The following is a 14,841-nucleotide window of genomic DNA, read 5'->3' as shown; positions in this document are numbered from 1 at the left end:
AAAAAATCCGTCAGTAGTATTTCCTTACAATTACAAAATGATCCTGACTTGATCAGGAGCAGTTTGTAGGTTTTACAGATCACACAAACAGCTGCATGAATGTAAATGTATTCAACATGAGGGTTACATAGGGTTACAGTTGTTTTTGAACATTTGTTTAAATAAAATTCTTAAATCTGAAGCTGACAATGCATCCTTGTTCACATTTCACCTTAAATAAATCATTCTCTTCTACACATCAAAGCCAATCAGATAAACTCAAAAGTGCACTGTCCACGATGTGTGTGACACAGGATGTAGAGCCCCACCCCTGGGTGAAACGCCTGGTTTTTAGTGATTCCCCTGCCTGCACAGCCATCCAAAGTATTCTGTTTACTGCCCTCCACTTCCACGTGATTTTGAACTCCAACTGGAGCGTAGTGAGCATTGTTAACTACCTGGTCTGCAGATGTCAGTATTTGGTCAGTAATTTTTGTTCTTTGGTCTTTAATTATAGTTACTCTGGCATATTGATAACCCAATGGAACTGACTTTGCATGTATTTGGTAATTTAAACATGTAGTTTCTTATGTTTATTGCCATGTTAAGTTGGCGCAATTTAAAGTAGCTTCACATGTAGTGAGCTACTTCTGCGGTGTTTGTGTAACTTAGCTTGCTACATTTGACTGGGTGGTAGCTTCTGTGTAGTGAAGCGTCATTCATGGCAGAGTAACTGGTAGTTTAGCTCACTACATTTTCCAAGTAGCTTGCCCAACACTGGTAATAGTAGTAGTGGTAAAAGTAGTAATTATAGTAGTAGTCGCAGTAGTGGTGGTGGTAATAGTAGTAGTAATAGCAGGGGTGTAGTCCAGGGTATACGGCGGGAAACGGAGTACACCTACTTATTTTTCAGACAGTATTGCATATAACCCACTTCTAAATCCCCCTGATGTGCACCATTCAGTAGTATCTGAGCCAAATTGCCCATGTTTTCCCCTAGGATGGTGAAGCCATGACCCACCCTAATCTGCCTCTAATTGGCTAGTACTTAGTACCTTCACTGATCAGATTGGTTCACTTTAGGCATGAGGACTGATGAGCCAATCAGAGGCAGAGTAGGGCGGGTCATGCCGAGGAAAATATTGCTAATTTAGCGCCAGAGCAAGGGTTCTGCTCAGTGCTGGCCACCTCAGGAACCTGACTGAACATCTCAGGTGTCAGTGCCACCCCAGCTGATTGACAGATTTGCGAAAAAGAAAAGCAGAATGAACATATTTCAAATGAGTTACACATATCAAGAGAAACTACTTTGATGGAATACACAATTCTGAGGTAAGTTTTATGGTGGTTTCCAAATGATTCACTGTTTTAAACTACTGGTCATATGACTGCACAATTAGAGGAGAAGAGATGTTGTAGCCATTAGTTAAACTGTGTGAGTAGGCTAACGTTATGAAAGGCTAACATTATGAAAGGCTAATGCTATGAAAGGCTAACGTTATCCTATGTTTGCCTCATGTTGAATACACTGACTTTCGTGCAGCTGCTTGTGTGACCAGTAAAACCTACAAATTGCTCCTGATCAAGTCATGATAATTTTATAATAGTGAACAAATACTATTAACTGATTTTTGGGTAAACCAAATAAAGTAGTGTGACATGTCGCTGTTTCTAAAACAGGGCATTTTTCTGGACTACTTTAAAAAAAAGGGCAAAAATTGAGAGTATACCCACTTCTCCAGGGACCACTACACCACTGAGTAATAGTAGTTGTAATAATAGTAATGGATTACATTTCTATGGTGCTTATCAAAGTACCCAAAGTGCTTTACATTACTGATCCATTATTCATTCGCTCTCACATTCACATTCTGGTGGTGATAAACTACATAGTAGGGTATGTGTACTTCTGGTTTCTTTCACAGCTGACAGCCTATCCGGCTGACAAACACTGTGATCTTAATCTGGGGAAACTGAGCAGTGGAGGGGATGATTTGTCCTAGGGAGGTTACCGTAGAGAGTCGTAAAAGATGGCAGACAGAGATAAATGCTTCTACGCATGCGTGACTTACATCATCCTTTGACACCATAGTTTCACCAGGTGTTTAGAACCTGAAACACTTAAACATAGACCTATGTCGAAACATGATGCTCATTCTGATGTGAATTTTGTTACGATGGCGACATTTTAAGATCAATGAAAGTTTTTTTTGTTTTTTTTATTGTTTTAATGTAGATATTACAGTGTTGAGCGCAGATTTTCAGGTGGAATCATTCAATGGTTAAACTCTCCTGATGAGCATCGTCGCACTGACCTCTGCTGGTGAAGACTGAGAACTGCATCTGTCAGTTTGTTCAGTGTGTCCTCTCCTAAAATCAAACATGTCAGACTGGACATCTGAGAGGAACAGTCGCCTTAGCTGGAGTATAAAGACATTACATTCGGAGTTATAATGAAAAACAAAAAAACGGGAAATTATGTACAACGCTTTAATTATTATTGTTAAACAATTTATCCACAGATGTAGATTTATGCAGAACCACCTGCTGTTCTCAATTTACATAAATGAAATAACAAACTTAAAAAAAACACTGAAATATGTAAGAACCAAACAGGCCTTGATTGTGAAAATTTGAATGTATTGATACCTAATTAAAGCACTGACTTTATTTTTGTTATTTATTTTATTTTCATTTTATTTATTACTTATATATATATGTAATGTTCTATACAAATACTATTCAGTATAAGTTTGATGTTGATGCTCAGTCTGGAAAAAAAAGTGTTTCTCTATGGAATTCTTTAGAATGTATGGCCAGATTTTGATTAATAAAGTTGAGGGGAAAAAAATCAAACATGTCTCGATTGAATGTAACATTTTAAGACTAAATGAAGAAATACTAGTGATGTTTAAAGACACTTTCCCCAAATTCAGTTCTTTCTTTTTTATTTCAATATCAGTTAAAACATGCAAATACACCAACAATTGTCCTTAAAAACAATTTACTTATAAAAGCGAAAACAGTTCACAATGAGTCACTGCTTCTGCAAAACAAAACTTATTTTACCTTTTTTTTTTTGGTGTAAACTTCAAGAAACAAGAGTAAAAGGCATACACATCCTTTTAAAGTTACTGAGCTGAAATAAAATAAGTTAAAGTGCTTAAAACCCATATCTGTATAAATCCAGAATAAACAAACCAAAGATGAAGAATTATTACAGTTCAGTCAGTGAAGCTTTGACAGAAATGTTCAGTCAAATCTTTTATTGGCAAAATGTGTGATTGAAGTGTTCACCTCACATTCAGAGTTTGTACATTAAATATAACACGGCTTCAACGTTCATCAAAATTTAACTTGAAATATTAGACACAAACATTCACATGATGTTCAGCTCAGTTCAGCCTCAAAAACTAACAAAAGCTTTAGATGGTCTCCACGTCACAGGGTTTAAAGGGTAAAAACAAACCCTCAATCATAAAGAACAACAATTCATTTTAAAACTCACTCATCTACTGAAGTAAAAACTGGAATATCTCCTAAAACTCAGCTGAGTCTTCCACATGTAAACAGAGCTCACACACTTCCACAGTCCATCGAAAAACGTCCATGAACAGATGTGGACAGTGGTTAAAACTGCAGGAAAAACTAAAGAAACCTTGCATTCTCTTCTATAAACTTATTTCCTAAGGATTCTATTAGTAAATAAACTAAATTATCCAACAACAGAGTCCACATTAAGTCTAACAGGCAAATGAATGCAGTACATTTTCACATATTTTTAACTTTGTTGGTGATAAAATATGGATTTCCAGTTGATTTTTGCATCATAAAACCTGTTAGTGGTTTTTATATTTGACACTTAAAGGTTAAATTTAAATTCCATGAGTTTTCCAGGTGTTTCTATGTCTATAGGAATAATAATAATAAAAGAATAATAATAATCTGAAATGTCTTTTAACACATTTACTAATTTTACTTAACATGTTTGTAAAATCTATCATTTTGCTGCGTTCAAGTAAAATGGGAGTTTTCATCGTGTTGCTCTAGATTGATGCAATATGTTTCACTGATCAAACTTTAGTTTTATGCTTTAATATGGGAGACGCTGGAATTTGAGTTTTCACTGTAAATGATCATTGAGAGACAATCAATACATTTCATACAGTTTTTTTTTTTCTCGTTATGAGCTAAACAGAGATGACAAACTTCAGTTTGGATTAAAAACATAAACTGCTTCAAACGGTTAAAATTGATCAATAAGTCGTATCTGCAAAATAAATATTCTGATTACCAATTAATCAGTTTTCTTAATAAATAATAATAATAAATAATTTGATCAGTAACATTTTGAATGAAGTGAAACGTGTCTAAATGCTCAACATCACATTAGATAAATCAAAACTGCAAGGTTTTAATATCAGAAGAGTTTCAATTCAATCCACAGTCAGATTTGTGTCAACATATCAATATAAAAGAACAGAAGAATTCATTTCAACACTAAAAACTTCAACATGCAAACAAATTAATTACATTGCTTTAGTTTTTTGTGCTTCTTTACCAATCAATGTGTAAAAAAAAAACAAAAACAAATTAACAAACATTATGTCACATCTTTTATATTTATGTTTCAATATTTTATGGAGCTTTAAAGACTCTTATTTTAATTAATCTTACCATTATATGTTTTAACTATATTCATTTAGGTAGCATCGTCTATATATTTTAGAAGTATTTTACATTTTTATGTTCTACTTTCTATATTTACTATTAGCGTACTATGTTTAAAGTGCAATATGTGACATAATAAAACTGTAGTGTTCGTTTTCAGTTCTTGTACCGCAGCTTTGAAACCATTTCCCATTTTAGGAAACAACAAACAGTTGCCACACATTACAGAGCAAATCTTGACTTTTTATTTTTCAGTTCATTTGTATTTCTGTTTATGTCATAATAACACTGATAAAATGTAAAGATGAAGTCCATTCTACAGCTTTATTCACACAACAAATGCTGAGGTTCTAATATCTACGTGTTCTGTATAAATTAAATTCTCCTTATTTCTGGAGGATTAGTTTTTAACCGACGCCTCGAAAGTCCTGATTCCATAATGTTCCTCCAGAACCACAAGTGTCGGACTGAACCTGATGCGACGTAAACACCTTTTTACTCCGTGTGATGTGAATGAGGCGGTAAAACCATGAAGCGTCTGATCTGCGCTCCAATGGTTTAATAAAAGCCCTGAATGTTCGTCAGCTGCATGATCTGATTGGCACATGATGGCAACCTTCGGCTCGTCCAAGTTTGATGTCATTAAAAAAATTTTAAAATGAACAAAGAACGACCCAGACATCTGACAAATAGTGACAGTGACGTGAACCGCGTCCAAATGCTGGCTGTCGAGTTGAAAACACGACGCGCCCATCCCTTGTTCGGTCGTACTCAAGAGTACTTTGTTTCTTTGGAGCTGATACACGTCAGACGTCCACCACCATCTTTTTGTGGATGTCCAATCCCCCGACGACCTGCAGGACACAGTCCACATGTGAAATAAAACCTACAACAATATGCAGGATTAAGTGCACATTTTTCAAGGTTAATTCAAGCAATTTTTAAGCACTTTTAAGGGTCTTTTTCAGCCTTACCACTGGAGTAAACTACCTATCTACAGGAATACATAGACTCATGATTTTTTTTTTCACTTTTTACCACAGTGATGTACATTGTACTGTGCTATAAACATCTAAAATTATGTTTCATAATAGCAAAAAGTTTAAAAAAATAAAGGAGAACACAACGTTCTATCCAAAAAAGGGAAGCCACTTTCTTCAGGTAGAGTCACACTGAACCAAAGACTAAGATAAAAATGTACCTGGAGTCGACCTGAGAACGCATGGTAATTTTCTTATTTGACATAAAGTTTTATTTTTCTTAATGTATCACCTCTCTGTTAGCAGCTTTGGCTTGGCATCTAACTTGGCAGAGTTATTATTAAAAATAAAATAAATACATCACAGAGTTAGAATTACAAGCACTTCAAGTAAAAGTCAAGCCCTTTTCAGACGTTGAAAACACAACATTGAAATTCAAGCATTTTCAAGGATTTCAAGCACCTGTACGAACCCTGAATATGTTAAGATCACAGTCCTCCCTGAATCTGGACTAAACTTACCGCGCAGAACTCTTCGAAGGATATCTTGCCGTCCCCGTCCTTGTCTGCGTTGATGATGGTTTTGTCGACGATCTGCTGCAGCTGCGTGTCCTTCAGGTTGTTTCCCACCATCATCTTCAGGACCTGGAACAGTTCTCCATTGGAAATGTAGCCGTCTTTGTCCATGTCGTAGATCCGGAAGGCAACTGGGATCAAAGAGACATGACAGAGGGTCAGAGTTGGGTTTGTGTTTAGAACATCAATGACTTTAGTCTCACAAGCCCCTTTTTCAACAACAGTCCCAGGAACTTTTATTGCCAGGAGGTTATTTACCTGGTAAAAAGATCCTTTTCCACCGCAGGTACATTTAGTTTACCTTGGATTTTGAAAAACCTCCACCGAAAAATTTCCTTCAACCCCAACTTTCCATGATAAAAGTTCCTAGTAGGGGGTGGGACTTTCCAGATTCCTGGAATTCTTAGGGGTTGAAGAATGCTCATTGATGGAACACACTTGCAGCGTTCCACAGTCTGTCCATCCTCTATGTTTAAGTCAGTGGCGCTGGAAACTTGTTTATTCCATTTCTACAAGATTCTTTGTAGAATGATCATTTGTTAAATGGAGCAAAAAAAGAGAAGCTACGAGAAGCGGACAATGACAACATCCATTTGATCAATATTTGTCTCCTACGAGTGCATTATAATAATCGGTAAAGTTTATTTTTGTACATCCTGACGTGCATAGAACATTACGCTTCACTTCATACATGAGGCCCCCTGGAGTAAAAATTAAAGCTCTTATCATCTTATTAATGTCTGGTCTAAACTGAACAGAAGCAGGTTTTTTAAGAGTCGACAAACTAGAAGTTAACTCTTAGATGTGTGTTATTTCAGATTGTAATTGAAAAATAAAGCAGTGAATGGATGAAGAGCAACAATAAGACGAAGGTAGTCGACATGACAAACGGACACTTACAGCGTAACTTCTGCTCTTTGTCACCTTTAACACTGAACTGAGAGACTCCTTCAATGAACTCTGAAGAAAAGAAAAAAGAAAAAGGGGATTAAAAATGAGATGTGACAAACTGATCTGTTCTTTTCAACAAAAAGCAGAAACATGTTTGTACATTCCTACAAATAAACTGATTAAACTTAGACTTGAACACATTCAAAAAATGATGATCTCTGGAGGAATAAAATTAGTATGACTGAAAACACATGCACATCTTTAGAAAGAAAGGAAATGTTACTTTACATTAGTTTCTGATTGAATGGTTTCCTGTAACTGTTCAACTAAGTGATTTAAAGATGAACAAAGAGGTGAAAACAGTAGTGTAAAAACTCTGATCAGGATGATTTTACATTAAATTTAAACTTTAAATCAAAGCACAACTACTTATTCTTTTTATTTATTCTTTGAGAAATGTTTTAACCTAAAATTCATGATTTTGTTGCAGCTTTTCTAAACTTACAATGCTTGTTGCAATGTTTTTACTTGATTTTTGCAGTAAAATTGCATATTTAAGTAGAAACTGCAAAAAAAAAGTTGTATGTCTTATGATCTTTGTTGGAATGAGAAAGGCACTGTGTGGAGGGTTAGGGATTTTTGATAAAAATATTATCAAAAATTATTTTTATTAGTACATGAAGAAGTACAGGTAAAGGGTTTTACAGATGTTAAACACAGGACATTGATAGATACTTGTGTCCTTTTCAGATCATTTATATTAAAAATATCAATAAAACACTGAATAGTTTTGTCTGAAGGCATCGGAGTAACACTGCACCAACACACGTTGCATTGCCTTTTTCCTGTGTTTGTGCGGATCTACTTCCAAGCATCTACTTCCTGTTTGACAGACACATATCCACCAATCCCATCACTGCATGACCCACAAACAGGGACCAGAACAACCAATCAAAAAGCAGCAACATTCAACAAGTCCTAATACACACATAAGAACGTATCCATTACACTGAAATGCATCCGTTTACCTCTGAAGTCGACCTCCCCGTTTCCGTCAGTGTCGAATATGTCGATGACTCGTTGGACCAGTGGGTTCTGCTGGAGCTCAGGTAAAGACATAAACTCCTCCACGCTCAGAGAGCCTGAGTTATCTAGGTCGAGTTTCTTAAATCTCTTTCCCAGCCTCTTAATCTCATCAGCATCGACTGAAATTAAACACAAGCAGAAAAAGAGACTTATTTACAGACTGAAAACAACAAATAATGGGTGGAGGTTTGTGACAACAGAAGAGCCGACGGTTCAGACGAACATCAAGAGATCATTGAGTTTGGGTGACACCTCTGCCTCTGAAACCAAGACACGGCGTCATCTTAAGCGCCGTTGTCCACCTGTACATCCTCCTCTCACCTGCGGAAACCTCCCATCAGAAACAGCACCGAACCTACCTGGCTTTTTGTCCGTGTTGGCCATGACGCTTCAGATCTGCTACTCCTTCGCTCAGGCTGAACCTTGTGCTAGCGGACCTCCTGCCTCACTCTAAGCCCTAACACCGGGTCACGTGACACCTCTTTCAACACTAATCACTTTGCTGATGACCATGAATCCACCCGACACAGAGGAAGTGGGAGCCATACTGTCAGCAACCCAAACAATTAACCCCATCCTGGGGATAAGTGGAAGAATTTGGAACCAAGGACGAGACGCTGTGTGTTTATATACAGACAGATGAAGACGGGTTAAACTCACCTTCTTTGATGGGAAGAGCTGAGTGCAGTAAGACCTGACTAATAAACAAAAATGCATAAAAAAAAACCCATCCAGTTTACAGACGAGAAAGACGAGCTGAAAACATTAATGTTTATGAACCTAGAAGTGTTTGTACATTTTTTCTCATTACCACCATCCAAGTCGAACAAGAAACAAAGAAATAAAAATCTTAAACTTAAAGAATTGAACGGCTGATTTACTGATTCCACAGAGGTCTGATGTTAGCCATCGGCCAATATTAGAAAGTTCTACTGATACATCCAAATCAGTCAAACTTATTTATCAGTATTGCGTTTTTGTTTTTTTTTGGTTTTTTTTTTTAGGGAAATGGATGTTAAAACTACAGATATTAGACAGAAACAAATTACCAGCTAATGATCTAATTTAAATGCAATGTTTAAATGTTAAAATTATGGAACAGAAACTGGATATTTTACACTTGGACAATAAACTTTATGACACAAAATGGGACAAAACTGCACTTATTTAAATAACTACACATAAAAAATACTAATAGAACAACTATGAGTACCCTTCACTACTTTGTGTTGTGTGAAAAGTTTTTATATTGATGCATATTGGAGAAGAGGTGGAAAGATACCGATGTAAACCTAGATCATCTGACAATACTGATCTGTTGTCACTAAGTCCATTTTCTTTTTTAGACGACTGGTAGAGCTTTGTCACATGATCCACCGACCACCTCAGACTCAACATTAGCAAAACAAATGATCTTAAGGAGGATTACCAGCGGACCAGGAGGCCCCAGTCCTGGTTTTGATCTGAGGGTGGACTATGAATCTTCCTGTCATTGTTACAGATGGGAATTGATAAGAATTTATTCCAGTTCCATTATCAACATCACATATCAAATCCCTATCAATTCCCTATCAGTTTTCATTGTATTAGGGAATAAACTACAGTACAAATGGCTTTGTTTATATTAATGTTGAATATGCACTAACATTTTGCATTCTGTTGGAACAAACCTCTTAAAGGGTTCTAAAGGGGTAGTTAAAGGAGTGTTAGATCTACCTGCTGCAGCCTCTGAGCCTTGTCATCATCTAAATGGAATTCTAGGACGTGGAGATTATTCATAAACAATAGTAAAGCAGGTGGACACAGTGAAATGATGCTAACATTAACAATATCAACAGGACCCAGAGGAGTTTAATGTTAGCAGCTGCTCTGATCATCTCCTGTCAGACACTGAGCATCTTTTTGTCAAAAACTTAAGTCAGGGTTGTCAAACATATGGCTCACAGGCTAAAACCGGCCCTCCAAAGGGTCTAATCTGGCTCACAGAATGAATTTGCAAAATGCAGAAATTACACAGAAGACACTGACAGTCAAGGAGTCACTAAGCTGTTTTGATCAGGAGTTAAATACCATTTTTTTTTTTTTGTTCCAGATGCCTGTTACTAAATGTTTTGTGTATTTGTAGATCCACTGTGATCTGTAGTTGTAATACACATGAGCAAATGACAAAAAGACATAATATTGTTTAAAATATCACTTATTTTCAGATTGTTCATAGATGTTCAAGTTATTCACATTTTTTTTGTGAAAAGATAGTTTGTAAATGTAAAAATTTTCATACTGTAATTTAAAAAAAAATGTTTGCACTAAAACAGAGACAAATTTGAAGTTATTATTTATAAGTCATTATGCTGTTATTTTACTGGTCCCACAGTTTGAGGTTAAATTGGGTTGTATGTGGCCCCTGAACTAAAATGATTTTGACCTCCATAACTTTTTTGCCAGTTATCACACTCTCTACTTCAGAGCCTGTAGTTTCGGGAAAATCCAATTATTATTCTTTTACTTTCTCTAAACATTGAAGGTTTGACCCAAACTCAGTGTTTTTCAACCTTAGGGACGTGACCCCATGTGGAGTCACCTGGAATTCAAAGGTGGTTGCCTGAAATTTCCAGTAATTGATAAAAAAAAATGAAAAAATATATATATTTTTTTAATGATTCAATATACACTTCATTATAATTAAAACACCACACACTTTCCCTAATAAAAATGAAGTTCAAATAAAACGCAGGATATAATATCCGAGTGGGCATATCTTGATTGGCCTGATCATGTGACCATGTGCGTTACTACGCTTCAGCCTGCCCGGACACAGTCACAGTCAGAAAACCAGACCGAACAGGGAATGGAAAGATTTCTTCATCCGCCTGCTCCTGCTAAGACATGAGAAACTGAGAAGCAGACACCAAAAAGGTGCATTATATACAGCATGTAGCCTAAATGTCATCTAAAATTAACATTTATTGGCAACATAGTATAACAAACTATTACATGATCAAAAACAAATTAATTTTAGCAAAAACATGTCTGGGTTTGCCAGAAATTTGTGATATTAAAATGGGGTCACGAGCCAAAAAAGGTTGGGAACCACTGCCCTAACACTTCCTTTTGTGTGAGAACAGATTGACTTGTCATTCCCAATAAAGAGTTTTGACATATTTGTTTGTCTTCTATTTATGTTTAGAAAAGCAATAGTCAAACCAGCTACAATCACTAATGCTATGTTAATATTCATGTACATGCCCAGAAACTTGACAGTATTCTGCATATTTACACCAACAGATGACCACTAGATGGAGCAAAACACAAAGGACCAACAGGCCTGAAGTCCAACTGTCTGTTGGAAAACAGCACAGTAACAGACATCTTCATTAATGTGCACCATCCATAAATAAATGGAAAATAAACAGCTGACTATGGACACAATGCTCTTATTGTTGCTTCTAAACATCCAAACTTCCACACATGTATTTTAAAGAGCCATAACCCTTCTATATGTTGTCTGTGCTCCATGATAAAACAATGTACACTTGGATTTTACCATCACATCAACCAGGAAACAGATCAGAGGGGGAGGCACATTCAACAAAACAATCACATTCCAGAAATAAGTCACTGAACTGCTCTTCAACTTTGATCCGGTGTGAGTGGAATGGATCAGGTACTTTCCAGATACAACCACATGTAAATCTAAATGTAAATACAAATACATATGTATGTTCAATTAACAAAAACGTAATTCATATAAAACATAACAGTATGACCTGGTCTACATGTGAGGTGCAAAACCACAACATAAAAAAGTCAATTAACATGTTAATGTATTTAAAAATGTGTAAAGTCAGTCTGTTTTGAGGTCATTAGTCTTTTGTTCACTTAACTGTACATTAAGGTCCCATGTATTATTTGGACTGTTACAGAAATGTGACTGAGAAACATCAAATGTGTCCAGTAAAACAGATTCTTTTGACCTACTGGCCCCAAATACATGCTCTTAACCCTGACACAGATACAGTTTAGGTGATGATGATCATACAGCTGTTAGGAGCGGTGCCACCTTTGACCCTTGATAAACAAATTAAATTGGTTCTTCATGATATAAACCAGGAAAAGGATCAGAGGTGTAGCAGTAAAATAGAATCATAGAGTCATATGACGAACATTAAACTAAGGTGGCCAGAGCTGCAGCAGAGTCCCTCTGATAATCTCAGCTTTATTTATTCTTCGTAGACAAAGATCTTCGCAAAGTCTGAGGAAAAACTGGTGAGTATAAATGATCTGATTTACAGCTTCAGTCACAACTTAAAAGATTTTTATTTCACACCTCTGAAGTTGTTGAAAATGTCTGAAGTTGTTGAAAATGTCCATGTAATGTGAGTATTTAACTGATCTTTTATACACACATAAACTAACAGAAATGTGCACATGCTATTCTTACTTGAAATTGTATTATAATGTATTGTTATGCCCAATTGCTTTTATTATTATTTTAGCACCAGTTCATCCTCTTGGCCTCCCTCCCTTGGTCTCCCTCGCAAAATATATAAATTCTCAAGGGACTGGCTTGTAAAATAAAGGTTAAATAATAATAATAATAATAATAATAATAATAATAATAAAGGTTAGAGAAATTGTGGACGAATTCGTACACACTTTTAACAAACTGGAGTCAGTTTCAGGCTATGTCTGAGGCTGACAAACAAATAAAGGCCTATCGCCAAATACAGGCGAGCAACAAACAATACAGATAAGCTTTAGTGTCTGACATGTAATATGCTGCCAGTTACGTACAGTGTTGACCTCTACAGGAGTAATTTAATACACTCAACAATACAACCAATCTTTTTTAATACTGTTTTTCCAAATCATCATGTGAAGTCTTATTGTCTGGTTTCAGTTACTGCTGGTGTGTTTGTCTTTTACAGCAAAACTGTCATTTGTCAAGTGTCAAAAGGAAACTTTTACACTATATGAACTCTGAAAACAATGAATAAGATTCTCCCTAATGAAACAATGGAGACATTTTATTTAGAAACAGTAAAGGAAGAGTTGCATTTTGTAGAAAAGTGCAACGCGGTACTTTTAACATCATAAACGGGAGCAGATCACACCCGGAACAGTGTCCGGTTGAGAACCACTGACCCAACACATCCTGACAAGATAGATTCTAATCCTGATAGATCCTGATTCCATAGGTTATGGGAATAAGTATCAGGATGTTGGCTGTATTTTAAAAGATTGCCATGGAGTAATAAAGGCCTTTTATTTTTACACAAATTCTACAGTGTGCCTTGGAATATTTTTTGAAATCTTGCATGTTCATGCAGATTTTTTTGACTCCAAAAAGTATCAGGATGTTCTTGCTTTTGATTAATGTGGGCTTCTGGGTTTTGAGGCACAACACTGAGGAAACTCCTTTCATCCATTATTGGCCTAAGCAAAAGATTCTGGGATCCCATTAAACATAATCAAAATGTTTGTTGCGCACTAACCACCAGGACCTCATTCGTCACTCAGTCCAGTTCAAATCCCAGTCTGGAAATGATCCAGACTCATGATGACTCTTGCTCTTCCCTGTCCAGCCTCTGAGCATCAGTTGTACCTCCTGATCCACTAGAGAAAGTAAGACCTTGCAAGCAATGTCTCCACAACTATGGAAACCTATGGTCCGCCTACTTGACCTAGTTCCTGTCTCTGTATAGTGGCTCCACCCTTTCCAGTGACATCACACTAGACACTGTTTACATCCCTGTCTAATGCAGCCAGCGGTATCTACTGGGCCTTGCACTTTTATGCTGATGTTTGGCAGGTTGTTGGATTGGCTGGTGCTTGTAGTTGATTTGTAAAGTGAATGCAGTCATGGTTTGTTGTTGATGGTACTTTTGTGAAGTATAACAGCAACAGTGTCAACAGAAATTATTCCTCATTGGTCGAGAACACCTTAGGGCACGTTTCCCTTCCTAATATTTTTGCACAGTGTTGGTTTTAATCTTATCAGCTTTATTTTCCATATAACAATCCATGTGAATTATCATTAATTGGGGTTATTTATTGTTTCCTGGTAATTTAGTCTGTATGATGCATTGTGGTGTTGAAGTAGTCAACTTCAAACACTACATTGTTACACAATTTTAGATCAGTATTATAATATTGACAATATCTAGCTGAAGTTAACACTACTGATATGTTCCTGTATCCAGTTCAGTAATTACCATGACTCCGGCTAACTTTTTTCTCCTGTAGGAGTTTATAATGAAGCAAAATGTTTTTTTTACAAAAACTGTAAAGCATTGAGGTGTAAATCAAATTCAGTGAACGTCAGACTACAGAAGCCAGAACCACAGCTGATGGATTTAGAATACTTTTTTGTTCTTCTTCTGCAGCAGCACAACACATTACACAAACTTTACAAGTTAAGGTGGGCTACAAACTGTGTGAAGCAAACTCACAACTAACCTGTATTAGCAACAATCATACAAACCCATAGGATATTGCAAACCTCTCTGTAAAAATACTGTAATTACACTCAATATGTTTACATGACACCTAATAAAACCAAATTAACTAAACCGCATTTTAAAAGTACATGTAAACATCAAATAATTTAAGTTTTCCTACTGTGACCAACCTAACCGGATAATGTGATTTAAGTAGAT

At 36.2% G+C, this 14,841-nt stretch overlaps 1 protein-coding gene across 2 annotated transcripts in view; it reads right to left on the bottom strand.

Moving 5' to 3' along the window:
* Positions 1 to 3,048: 3,048 nt before the first annotated feature.
* ppp3r1b (protein phosphatase 3 (formerly 2B), regulatory s1ubunit B, alpha isoform, b) overlaps positions 3,049 to 14,841 on the bottom strand; it is a 36,180-nt gene continuing 24,387 nt past the window's right edge. The window contains exons 1-5 of one of the 2 annotated variants that reach the window (XM_030122698.1): positions 8,542 to 8,667; positions 8,125 to 8,301; positions 7,106 to 7,165; positions 6,152 to 6,336; positions 3,049 to 5,504 (exon numbers count right to left, since the gene is read on the bottom strand). In XM_030122698.1, the coding sequence (XP_029978558.1) occupies positions 5,457 to 5,504; positions 6,152 to 6,336; positions 7,106 to 7,165; positions 8,125 to 8,301; positions 8,542 to 8,566 (495 nt within the window). In that variant the 5' untranslated portion in view covers positions 8,567 to 8,667 and the 3' untranslated portion in view covers positions 3,049 to 5,456. Of the gene's footprint in view, positions 5,505 to 6,151; positions 6,337 to 7,105; positions 7,166 to 8,124; positions 8,302 to 8,541; positions 8,668 to 14,841 lie in introns of those variants that run through there. The other variant, XM_030122615.1, reaches the window with a different exon arrangement.

The sequence above is a fragment of the Sphaeramia orbicularis genome, chromosome 1 (genome assembly GCF_902148855.1).
Source record: "Sphaeramia orbicularis chromosome 1, fSphaOr1.1, whole genome shotgun sequence".
NCBI classification, from domain to species: Eukaryota; Metazoa; Chordata; class Actinopteri; order Kurtiformes; family Apogonidae; genus Sphaeramia; species Sphaeramia orbicularis.
Note: the sequence above shows the minus strand (reverse complement) of the source record. Positions and strands in the feature narration are given on the sequence as shown.